We start from the raw sequence: 12,563 nt of genomic DNA, 5'->3' as shown, positions 1-12,563 counted from the left end.
ACTACCGCGGACAATCATGTATCGGCCGTCAACCAGAAACATTGTCCCCTCGCGATCGGCCTTACGGGTTTTACGACGATTAGCCCTAGCAGGTTCTACTGCCAGTGTCATTGGGAGCGTATGCACTGTCGCTACAATCACATACGAAGTCAATCGGAGAGTTCGTTTAGCAGAACATCTAGTCGAGCAAAAGCGAACTCTCGAATCGTCATGCCCCAATTATAGCACGTCGGGGCGAGGATTAGCCGTGGAAAGGATGATGGAAGCGGCCGAGGCGGGAGAATTTCTGGGACTCGACTCGATGAAGAGGAAATCTTCTACTGAAAACCGATCCAGAAATCGAAATACTGTGCGGACAGGCACACTTGCAAATGATGGTCGAGAAGATGCTACAGCACCAGCAACAACCTACACTTATGAAAAGAAGTCCGAGATATCAAGCACTACTTCGAACAACGGTACTCTCCTAGAAAATCGCCGACAGAGATCGCTAGATCTAAGTGCCCGATATTCTCACCCTCGTGGTGTGATGAAATTCGGCGGCTCTTCATTAAATATATCTCCATCGGACCAATATCAAAATTGGAAATCGAGAATTGAAAATCACTTAAAACAAGGCCAGCCGATTGAAGCGGCCCACCATTTTTTGCGCCCACCGGGAGACTTCGTTGAGGAAAACATGGAGACACTGAAAGAACTTTCGACTAGTATATTCAATGAAAACCTGAAAGCTGGCAATACATCTCTTGCAGGAGGCATATTCAGATGGGATGAGAGAAACGGACAAGTGACTTCAGATTCCTGGGAAGCATTACTCCTAGCACAGGGTTCACGATGGAGCGCCGATACCCTTGCATCACTCTATTTGCGCCACGCCGACCGCTTCGAATTATCATATAACCTTCGATCCCTAGTTTTGCGATCTCTTGTGGACTCCTTTCGGCTTGGAGAAGCGAAGGAGTTTATTTTCAGGTACCTAAAGGATGACAGCAGCTGCGGGTTGTGTGCGATATACTTGGGTGGCCTTTACACGAAGAGCCGTAACATGGAACTGGTCGAGGTACAGGCTGGGAAGTTGGCTAGCGCCCTTTTGGGGCTCGGAATACCACCCACGGAGAGATTATTCAATCCTCTGTTAAAAGCGTATATCGAATCTGGGTATGACGAGAAGGCCGAGGCCTTGATTGAGGAAATGAAAGACATCTACGGCATTACTATTGGGCTACGACCGCTGGGACTTCTTGCGTACGGAAAAGCACTAAAGAGCGACTGGCCAGCTGTGGAGGAATATCTCCAGCAGATTCACGAGCTGGGATTAGATAAATCTGGCCGCAAAAACTTTACAAAGATCTTCGATCGCATATTCCTTGAATACTTCCTGGGAAATTCTGGCGAAAGCATCCGGACGTTTATCTTCAAGGCAATTGACGAGTATGGCTTGGAGATGGACGATGTTCTCTTTGAGCATATTCTCATCGCATTTATCCAGAAGGGAAGCATGGAAATGGTTGATGAGTTTTTGCAGGCTGCAAAAACTAGACAATGGAATGTGACATCCAACAAAGAACATTTTATTCACCTGTTGAGGAACCACAGAATGACTTGCGAGAAGAGCACGGTTGGTCTATGGCGGATGTTCCGATCATCCCAGCAGAAAAATGGTCGGGCTGGTGCCTCTCAGAGAATACTTGGCTTTGATAGGGACTCTTTCCCTCTTGAAGAAGCCTACAAACTACCTTGGACTGGGGAGCGGACAACATGGTCAGACAAAGTCAAGTATGCGTCAACAAGTGGACGAGATGTGGACAAGTTTGTTGCTCTCCGGAAAAGAATGATCCACAGCATTAACTCTGGCCGAATGGATGAGGCTCTGGAGCTCTATACCGTGGCCAAGGCATCGGGCAAAGTCATGAAGCAGATTCATATTGAACTAGCTGTTGTTGCGAGCCTCATGCAAAATGGAAGCGCAAACGAAGCTCAGAAAATCCTTGAAGACGCCAGTAGATTGTTCCCCGATTTCGACAGGACAAAACTGGGGACTTTCTACAAGCAGATCTTCGAGGTAAGATCGAAAGAGAAGGCCTTGAAAATGGCGGTTTTCCTGTTCTACCGGACACTTGAAGAAAACATGCTTCCAATCAAGCACCATATGACTGTTAGTGCCAGTGCAATGTTGATCAAGCACGGAAAGCCTGGAGCAGCTCTGAGACTCTTCCGCGCAGTTAACAAGGGAAAATACGGTGCTACAGTGCCGTTTGATGCTGTTGCTGTGAAGATGATTTCTAGAGCAGCTGCGGCCAGCGGTAGCCGGAGAGGGCTTCGGTGGGCTATCTTGACAGCAATGAGCCGAAAGTCAGCACTACACAGAGACCTGGTCGTGGAGCTGCAACGGTTGGTCGCACACCTCAAGTACCTCCTTGAGCAGCATTCTGAGACCTCGACGCCGAACGCGGCTGACGATGCACTCTACGACGAACTCGAGTACCTTGAATACCTTGTGAAGCTGCTTGACCAGAAAGAAGCTGCCCAAAGTGGCCGTGTGGATACTGTTAACGTGGCGCCAACTGATGAAATGCCCACGAAGGCCCAACCCACTCCATCTTATGATACGCCTGTTCACTTCCCTGATCCAGCTTTACGGGCTAGCGGTCTCGCTCACACCCTTGCCAACTGGTGCGAGCGTTCCGAGTTTGAAACGGCGTCTGGAAAGGAGCGAAAGGGTCCTATTGAAATGGACGGGTTCGTAGGCTCCCGGGGAAGCAAGAAACTCGCAGAGCCAGAGCTACAGCTGAGCCATGGCTGATCACACTTATCCGTTCTCTTTGTATATTATTTTCAATCTAGGCGTTGATATAGTTAGCTATACCCCCCTGGGCCCCAGCTATGCAGACCGCTGGGCCTTTCTACCACTTAACAACCAGCTATTATTAATGTTTTATATGTCTGCCTAGAATTATGTACATACCTTGATGCAGCCAACCTTCTTAACCCTCCTCCTCCTCCTTGCATTGGTTGTTACTTATAGAATAGATTAATCTCCGGGGCCCCCCTAGAAAGATCATGCCATCCTGGATGCTGATACCTTCACATGTTTTTTCTTTTTTGCCCTTTTGGTGGCGTGAGGTACCTGTTCATGCCAAGCTTTTTCCTCCCCCTGCGCAAAAAAGAAAGAAAGAAAGAAAGCGAAAAATAAAATAAATTGCTTGAACGCCGCGACGGCTCGAGGCCAGCTGGCAGACTTCTTTATCCCCGGCAGACAGACGATGCAGCGACGGTGACAGCGACAAGTGCCGGATTTTGTTACCCTTTCGATAAGTTACTACAATGGTTGTCGAGGCTCCTCCCTGCCCCCAGAGCGGCAACGGCTTTGCGAATGGCTCCGCGAAGCCCAAGGCATACCGCGACGAAGCCGAGCGGCGACGATACGAACACCACGAAGCGGACGTCGTGATAATTGGCGCTGGCATTGCTGGATGTACGCTGGCCGTTGCGTTGGGGAACCAGGGGCGGAGCGTTATCTTGCTTGAGAGGTCGTTGAAGGAGCCTGACCGGATAGTGGGAGAGCTGCTTCAACCCGGCGGGGTGAGAGCTCTTGAACAACTCGGCCTGAGAGATTGCCTGGAGGGGATAGATGCTGTAAGGACATATGGATACGATGTGATATATTTTGGCAATGGCGTGAAAATACCTTTCCCCAGCGATGCCAACGATAAGATCCTGGAAGGCAGGTGTTTCCACCACGGCCGCTTTATCATGCGCCTACGAGAGGCGGCGGCCGCGAACCCGAATGTCACCATTGTCGAGACCAAGGCCGTTTCTACCATAAAATCCACGCATACAGAGGATGTCCTTGGAGTTCAATGCCAGACTGATGGCAAACAAGACTTTTATTTTGCGCCCCTGACTGTTGTCGCAGATGGCTATGCCTCTACGTTCCGAAAGGAATATCTCCCCATACAACCAGTCGCCAAGTCGAAATTCTGGGGCCTGGAGCTTATAGATGCGAAATTACCCATACCGGGCCACGGCCATGTTGTCCTGGGTGATTTCCCGCCCATATTGATATACCAGATTGGAGAACATGAGACTCGAATCCTAATTGATATACCGGACAACCTGCCTTCGGCGTCAGTCGCCAACGGAGGTGTAAAGGGGCATATGCGGAATGTCGTCCTACCTTCTTTGCCAGAGTGTATCCGGCCCTCGTTTGAAGCTGCGTTAGAAAAGGGAGGATTCCGGTCCATGCCAAACTCCTTCCTCAGACCCGTCACGAATAGGATCCCCGGCTTGATGTTCCTAGGCGATTCCCTGAACATGCGTCACCCGTTGACCGGTGGTGGTATGACCGTGGCATTTAATGATGTCGTTCTCCTCCGAGATCTGCTTAGCCCGGAGGCGGTGCCTGATTTAAGTGATACCAAACTTGTTTTAAGACAGTTGTCCAAGTTCCACTGGCAACGGAAGTCGTTGATTTCTGTCATCAATATTCTTGCTCAAGCCTTATACTCTATATTCGCCGCTGGTGGTAAGCATATATTCTTTCCTCCCTTTGTTACCGGGTAGTGGTTACTAACAATCTACTACGTAGACCCTAATTTGAAAGTCCTGCAACGAGGCTGCTTCAGGTATTTCCAACTTGGACTTATAGATGGCCCCATCGGACTGCTTTCCGGCATTATTCGATCACCTTGGGTTCTATTACGGCATTTTTACTCTGTAGCCTTCCTCGCTATCTGGCTACACCTTACTAGCAAACCCATCTACCTCCTCCCCTTGACCCTTTTCGAGTGCATAATCGTATTTCTTACTGCCTGCAGGGTCATTCTTCCTTTCATATTTGCCGAACTTCAAAGCTAGGGTAGGCCTATCTCTAGCTCTTTTTCAATACATTCTTCTTCTAATGACTGGGGTTGGTTGGACTTGATGGTTGCATTATCTCTGCATTATATGTTTGCATAAGTGTTACGTTGAGATATTGGAGTAATTAGATTTTCTTGTCCTGTTCTTCAATGTTCTACCCCTTCCCTCCCCTCTCTGCTCTTTAAAATTATAATATTATACTTTAATTAATGGCTCAATCTCAATTCCATGGTCTTTGTTTTTATATAATTTTTTATTTTTTATTTATTTTTCCTTTGGTGTTTTTTGTAACTAGCTACGCTAACTCTCTAGACAGCTTCTATCCCTACATTCCTGACCTTCGACCAAAGCTTTGAGGAAAAACAGCAGAAAATCTTACAACCCCGTTCCGATGATCCAAGCAAACATAAAGAACAAAAACACAACAAAGTAGCCAGATAATGATATCAAACAAGGGGTAAAAGGGCAATGACATGCACAGGACCATTCTGCATCTATAGGGGTAGTAGGAATAGGGAGTAAACCAGCAGAAATAAAAAACAAGAACAATGGGCTAAAGCAATAGAGAAGAATAGAACAGAGCAAGAAAACAATAGGATATTGCTGGGGGTATTAAATAATCCATCCAATTTTAGACACATAAAGGGGTGATAAAGGGGGAAAGAAGACTGGTAGTTAAAAAACTATCAATCAACCCATCAAGCATAGCTTGAACAGCATAAGTGGTTAGAAACAGTGCAGAGCAGTGCATTAACACTATCCACAGGCAGACAGGTAGGGAGACAGATAGAAGAAGGGGAAAATAGCAAACACAATTCATCACTGACATGCTGAGTTCTTTTAATTCCCATGTAATAGCAAAGAAAAAAAGAAGAAGTTTTTTCGCTGTGATAGAAATGAAAAAGCAACCGCCAACCGAAAGGGGAAAAGGGATAAGGGGGAAGAGATGGGGCGGGAAAGAGGGAAGAGAGGAAGGAATATAATCTATTCACCTCTTGCTTCCATGGGGTACACATACATGCTGCTGCTAGTAGCCAAACCGATTCACGCGCGCGCCTGTTGAATGAGAAAAAAAAAAAGTAAAAAAAAAAAAAAAAAGAAAAGAAAAAAAAAGGGGGGAGAAATCAGGCGTGAATCTTTCAATCTTGTGAAAATATGTACGCTGGCTGTGTTGTTTTTCTAGTTTGGTATTATTGGCTGATGTTGAGCGCCTTAGTAGATAGAACGTGCCAGGGCGCCGAGATAGTAACTTGCGCAGTTGCATGCTAGATAAAGCCGCGACAGACTGAAGCTGTGAAGGTCAAGCTACTCTCTCCAGGGAGTCATAGATTGCTCCATGTGTTGAGCCCAGAGCATATTCCCATCGATAGGAACGAACATCATACCTATATCCCGGAATCAAATAACCCGAAATATATGCTTTTTGGTTCTTTTTACAGAGAGACAAGACGGAACGAAAGAAACTGGTTCCTTCAGCCGCCTTTTCTTAGCGATTCGTCGGCAGGAAGCGGTTCTGCTCCAGTTGCCGGTTTATTTGCCCCCTTCTTGTTCTTCTTTTTGGTTGTCGTGGTTTGCCAGCCTCTGTTGCCACTGTTGTTGGTATTGGAAGTGGAGGCGTGGTCGTGACCGCCGCCATTCGAAACAGGTTTCATGTTCGTGTGAACGCCGTTGGGCTTCGGAGCTTCCCTACTCTCGGGAGCATTAGGGATGGCCGAGGAGGATATACCGCTAACGGAATGCCATCTTGGTTTTTGCTTTTGCGATACGCCATTCGGGTGGTGCTCTGTGTCAGCTCCAGGGCCGTTACCACGCCGTTTCACGGTGGGGGAAGAGCCGCGCCCGCTTTCTTTGGCAGGGGCAGCCTTTGGATTCGTGGCTGGCTTTTGCGATTGTACGGGCGCATGATGCACTCCGTTTCCATTTCCATTGCCATTTCCGCTCCCATTGGCGTGGTGGTGCTGTTCGTGGGTATGAATGCCATTTTCTTTGACGAGATGACTTGTATCCACATGAGGCAAGTATGCTGGATCGGAAAGCTGGAAGCGCTGCAATTGCTCTGACAATGTTTCTAGTCTGCCAATGTGGCCATTGATGGCGGGCTTGTTGCTAGTTCTGATGTTCTGCGTCCATCCATTAAGTTGTGGATGATGCTGTTGGGCCTCATGATGCGGCGTGCTGAAAACAGAATCAGCCTCGTCATAAACTAATTGCTCCGTTGGAGATGGTTCTCTAGACCCGTTGTTCGGCGTATCTTGTCGAGACGTTCGTTGACTGTGAACGGACGAATGCTGCGGGGTGAAGAACTGTTCGCTATGCTCATCTTGGGTAGATTGGCGACGGAAGTCGTTCGCAGGGATGGACCCGTCAATTATCAATGGACCCTGGCCTGATTGAGTCTTTGGCTGTGTAGCTTGCTGATGATAGTGTTGCTGCTGAGGTACTCGAGTGTGGACGTTCATGTGATCCAGCTGTTCCAGGGGTATATTTGACTGGTCAAAGGTTGGCATTGGAATGGGTCGGTATTCCGTCGGGGTATAAAATATATTATACAGCCCGGTATTGCGAATGGCAAGTCCAGCGTGACCTGGATACGATGATGCCATGGAACGCCGACCATAAGTACCTTGAGTCTGGGGTGAGTCCCCAACATAGTAACTTATGTATTCTGGCGAGATACCATTTTCGTCAACTGGGCCTGTTTTCACGAAGTACGGTCCTGTGGCAGGGAAGCCGTAGTCCTTTTCTGTTGGAGTGCGTTGAGGCGAATCCGGTGACTGTCGGGCACTCTGCTGCTGGACATATTGTGCTTCTGGTTGGGCCATGGCAGTTGCGTAGAACGTGCTAAAGTTGTTTGGTACACAGGCTGATATTGGCCGGGCAGGCTGAGACTGGGCCCTTAGACTACTTCGCGGAGAGCTATTAGTGATTGATGACCGTCGGTGGTTTCGGCGGGTATCTGGTGTCACGGTAGATGGAGATGGGGAGGGGGGATTTGTCGTATTTGATGGAGGTTGTTGTGGTTGTGGCTGTGGTGCTGCAACGTTGACGGGGGTAACAAAGGAAGGGCTGAAAAAGATGTTCTGTCGGACAGGGGTTGTTGTAAGAGGTCCCTGGCCATGCATAATGTTTGCTCGATTTTGGGAGTTTTCGTCGGGCGAACCGCTGTCCTGCTGGGGGAGCATCGGGAATTGGATGTATTGTTGGCGCAGTAACGAGGCGTTGCCGCGACTGCTTATCATAGCTTGCTTCATGCGCAATTCCTGTTCCTGTGCCTGGAGGATCTGAATCTGTTGGTAGAGATGATCGTGCAGTAAGTATTGTGCATGTTGCGCCTGTTGCGCCTGCAAGGCAATTTCCGCAGCAAAGGCCGCATTTTGGTGCCGAGCCATATTTGATCTGTTGGCAGCACTGGATGCCCGTCGGCCTCCATGCGATCCACGGTTGTTGTAGTGATTTTGATTCCGTCCTCCCCTTCCTCCACCTCTGCCTCCACGGGTATTTGAATGGGCTGGTGGCATGGGGGTGATCACGGGTCGCGGTTGGGGTGCTGGACGCTCCCAGACTCGTTCTTCCTCTGGTGGGTATTCGTACTGCTCACAGCATTCATCCAGATTGCCTTCGGAGATTGCCTTGAAAGCTCTTCTTAGCTCCTGATGGAGACCACGGAAAGATGTATCGTCAGCGGTATTGCCTAGATTCCTTGAAGTGTTGAACGGTTCCTCGACACATAAACGGTTGTTTTGTAGAAGATGCCACCCTTTCTCTTCCTTCGATATTAGTTTTCCATGGCGAACCGACATGACATTCTTCTCGTAGTCAACCTCGTGGGCATAGTAGCGGAAGAATTGAAACAATAGCTCGCCTAGTGTCGACTTGTTATCGTCACCGAACCCGCCGAGCTTTTCGACATCATCATCGAACGAGGAATATGTGGAGTTACATGATGTGGTAGAGGTGATGGAAGAGCCATCTGTTGAACCTTCTGACTGGGCAACCCGTTTCTGGAGGCTCGGTACGATGGGCGGTATTCGTGTTTGTAGGAAGTTGATAATGAGACATATCCAGGTGTATGAGCTAAGTGTGCCTCCAAGCGCTGCATGGTTGTTGAAAAATTTAGTGTGTGAACATAAGAGAGAATAGGGGAAGGAAAGCTAAAGCATCGCGGGAGAGTCATACCAGCATCATTAAGGATGCGCCGTTTGGTCCAATGTTTCACTAGCATTGCCAACGGCCGAATTCGGTCATCGAGCTCGACGTATGTCTTAATCATGCGCGTGTTCTCGAGTGCTAGTGTGTTGTTGACGTTCATATCACAAGCCACCTGCAGTTCTGGATCCCATATTTTTACAATAGGAACCTTTGCGTGTGACACACAGACAACTCGTTCCATTCCGCCTGTAAACGAAGAATTAGCGAAGAAAGGCCTTTTTGAAGAAGAGTAGAATAAGGAGGAGCGCTCACTCTTGGCCAAAAAGTCGGCTAGAACACAGACTGGTTCGAAACATTTCGACGGTGTCGTTATGCATATATCGACTACCAAGTAAATCAGTTTGCCATTCGACAAATATAGAGAGAGTGTGGATAGTTAACGTACCATCAGAATCGCTTGTGCAAAGTTTGTTCCCTGAAGAGCCAAAAACATTGACCTTTATCTCGTTGCCAGGCCATTGAGTGTCCAACAGCTTTTCGAGCTTCCGCACAAACTTCACCCTTCTCTCTTCGCTTTCTGGAGACGGTAATAGCTTCTGGTAGAGTTCCTTGATGTCCCTACTCAGCTTTACCTCCTTTTCGGGCTCAAGCTTCTCCTTTAGCGGTCCAGGCTCGTCCGGGAGCATGTCACTGCCAAGGGAGTATGGCATCCGTCTTCTGAAATGGGCCATGCCCGTCTCATACTTGCAGCCCCCGCCATATTCTTTCCGGACGGCGGGCAGGGTATGGTTGAACTCGGAATGCGCAGATCTGGGAGATATACTGCCGCGGTGTGGTGAAGGGGATCTGGATCGGAAAGAGAGGTCACGAGGGAGTTGGTAAGGAGTAGACGGGAGAGAGCTAGACTGTTGTGCGGGGAGGGTAGGTCGGAAAGGGGGCTGGTAGTTAGGGATCTCAGTCGGCACAGCCCAGGCCATGGCGGGAGACCGATCTGACGCTACCGGGGAGACGTCACCCTTGCTGTGTAAAGATGCGACATGCCCATTGACACCTGCTCCCATGAAGCAGCCGACGTCCGAGTTTCCTCCTCGATGGGGCTGTTCCTGTCTGTCAGGAATGGACCAAGTCGTAAGGGCGGGCTGGCTGGTTGTATATATAATTTTCTCCGTTGCCTTTTCCCGGGATTTGGAGAACGTGGGTCAAAAAGGGAGGCGAAGAATCTTGTTTGCAGCGAGCAAGCAAAGCCAAAGAGCCTCCTGCCAGCCAAAACTGGAGTGTCTAGTAGACGGTAGATGGAGACAGGACACGTAGGAAAAGAGATGGCTTGGGGAGGGGGGGGATATCAGGAAGGGCGAAAGGGCGTCCGTCCTCTTTCAACGGCGTGTAAGCAGCTGGAGACTCGAGGCGAGAGAGCCAACCCAATCGGCAACACGAGAGCAGCAGGCGAAGCACCACTGGTAGAGGAGGATTCTCAGCAGCCCAGGAGCAAGCGTAGAGAGAGAGAGAGAGAGGCGGTCGTAGAAGGATGCAGGTAGACGCAACGCAGTGAGCAGCAGAGAAGAGACCGGCGGCCAATGCCAAAACACCTAGACTTGCAGTCAATCGAGCCCCGGGAGGCAGGACAGCGAGGAGCAGCCGCGAGCGAGACGACGGCGGTCTTTGTGCTGGCAGGGAGACGGCGTCGAGGACGGGGCGTGAAGAGGATGCAGCAGCTGGGCTGGTCGTGGAGCGCTGGGTGGAAGTTGAAGAAAGGTTGAAGTTGCGGAATGAAAGTCGACGGAGTGAAAGTTCCAGGAAGGTCGAGCGAGTTTGGGAGGGGGCTTCGGGGCTGGTCGCAGTGGGCGGCCGTAGAAGGTCAACCTCAGGCCCACGCACGACACAGAAAGACAGCGACGACGACGACGACGACGACGACACGACAGCAACGGTGATGATGATGGTGATGGAGATGGAGATGGAGATGGAGATGAGACGGACAGATGCGGTTTGAGAGAAGACGGAAGAGAGGCAGAGAGGGAGAGCGGAAGGGGAGGAACGGGTTAATGTGGAGGTGCAGTGGCTGCAAACGTCAAACTACGATGGACCCTTTGACGGGCAGAGAGTTAGCTACCAGAGACCGTCGACGGAGCAGAGAAAAAGACTACAGGAGAACTACGATAAGACGGAGCGGAGGGTCGATAAGACGAGCAGCAGCAGCAGCAGCAGTGACGGCGAGAGACGCATGAGGCCTGCTCGATCGTGTGATGGCCTTGGTCGAGAGTCATGCCTGGAGCCCGCCATGCTACGTTCGCACATCCCTATTGCCGAGACGAGACGACAGCCAGAGACAGGACAGGACAGGCGCCTACAGGAAGAGACAGACAGGAGGATGGACAGCCAGACAGACGTAGGGCAGAGGACGAGGCCCAGGGATGTACCAGGGAGACTAAACTGCTTTTACAGCAGAAAAAGAAACGAGACGAAGTTTGCTTCCCTGTACTATGTGCGCCTCCTGCTCGATGGTAGCCCTCGGAGGCTTCGCCCGGCCCTCTCTGCCTATGTGTGCTGCTGCTCAGCGTCGGACAGATGCTGGATCGGCTCTATAACTATCTACTTAAGCTGGCCTGGGCCCCCTTTTTTCGTGCTGGACAAGAGATATGCAAGAGACAAGTTCCACCGGCGTTGTTGATTAAGACATGGGAGATTACGGAGCACCGGTCTCAATCCTGGCTCGATGGCTCGACGGTTGGCTGGCTGGCTGGGTTGGCTCGTCTTGCATCAGCCTCAGACTCCCTCTCCTCTCCCTTTTTTTAGTTACCCCGGACTTTTTCTCCTCTTTCTTCGAGAACTTGCTCCCTTTCTTCCGGTCGTCTTGTCGGGCTTTCTCAAGACTGCCTGCTTGCCCTCTGCGGTTGATCACCATGGTAAAACGCCGGGCCAGAATTTGACTATACAACTCTACTATATGGAGTCCCCCCTCCCTCCCCTATTATTATTATTATATGGACAATGCATCTAGCCGGGCCAGTTATAACGCAGATAGTAAGAAGGAAAAGGAGGATAACCTTATTTTCCGGCCGGTCCAAGCATTCCAAAATTACCCGGTTGACCATACACAGGACAAAGAATCATGGCTTTGGGCCCGGGGTAGGCGGGAGGGATGTCCTGTACAGTAGTATACTTAGGTACTTCTGTGAGAGGACAGCCCACCGGGGCCATTATTTAAATTTATGTCGAAGGAGGTATCCCTGTACACTCCGTCCACGCGGTATCGATACACACTAACTAACTGGCCAAACAAGACAAATCAACTTAAACTAACCTTCATTCAAGGAATCGAGACAATATAAACTATCTTCACCCCGCGCCACGAGGCAATATAATGCGAAAGAAAGTCATGCCGTGACCATGGCAGTGGCCCAAAATAGCACCAGGACTACTCGGTCAGCCCCATATAAGTAAGCACTTACATATATTTTTGTCTTTAGACCTCATACATGTTCCTATCGGGAGGAGCAGAAGGAGGTAAAACTAGCCGATCAGACAAAGAGCGGATGGCCAGCCGGTTCCCTTAG

The 12,563-nt window shown here is 49.8% G+C and overlaps 4 protein-coding genes across 4 annotated transcripts; 2 read left to right on the top strand and 2 right to left on the bottom strand.

The window, feature by feature from the left end:
- Positions 1-256: 256 nt before the first annotated feature.
- Positions 257-2,803, top strand: ARB_06093 (pentatricopeptide repeat protein; the record flags this gene model as incomplete). Its single annotated transcript, XM_003015736.1, has 1 exon — positions 257-2,803. The coding sequence occupies one exon, from the start codon at positions 257-259 to the stop codon at positions 2,801-2,803; it is 2,547 nt and encodes an 848-aa protein (XP_003015782.1).
- A 521-nt stretch (positions 2,804-3,324) lies between these two features.
- On the top strand, positions 3,325-4,563 carry ARB_06092 (uncharacterized protein; the record flags this gene model as incomplete). The annotated part of the gene is made up of 1 exon (XM_003015735.1): positions 3,325-4,563. One exon carries the CDS (start codon positions 3,325-3,327, stop codon positions 4,561-4,563), a length of 1,239 nt encoding a protein of 412 aa, XP_003015781.1.
- Positions 4,564-6,332: 1,769 nt separating this feature from the next.
- Positions 6,333-10,070, bottom strand: ARB_06091 (PAP/25A associated domain family protein; the record flags this gene model as incomplete). Its single annotated transcript, XM_003015734.1, has 3 exons — positions 6,333-8,953; positions 9,037-9,339; positions 9,455-10,070. 3 exons carry the CDS (start codon positions 10,068-10,070, stop codon positions 6,333-6,335), a joined length of 3,540 nt encoding a protein of 1,179 aa, XP_003015780.1.
- Positions 10,071-10,287: 217 nt separating this feature from the next.
- ARB_06090 (uncharacterized protein) lies at positions 10,288-11,289 on the bottom strand (the record flags this gene model as incomplete). Its single annotated transcript, XM_003015733.1, has 2 exons — positions 10,288-11,068; positions 11,165-11,289. 2 exons carry the CDS (start codon positions 11,287-11,289, stop codon positions 10,288-10,290), a joined length of 906 nt encoding a protein of 301 aa, XP_003015779.1.
- Positions 11,290-12,563: the final 1,274 nt, after the last annotated feature.

Source organism: Trichophyton benhamiae (genome assembly GCF_000151125.1).
Source record: "Trichophyton benhamiae CBS 112371 chromosome Unknown Abenha-G-c-322p01.r1, whole genome shotgun sequence".
NCBI classification, from domain to species: Eukaryota; Fungi; Ascomycota; class Eurotiomycetes; order Onygenales; family Arthrodermataceae; genus Trichophyton; species Trichophyton benhamiae.
This window is presented reverse-complemented; position numbering and strand designations above follow the sequence as displayed.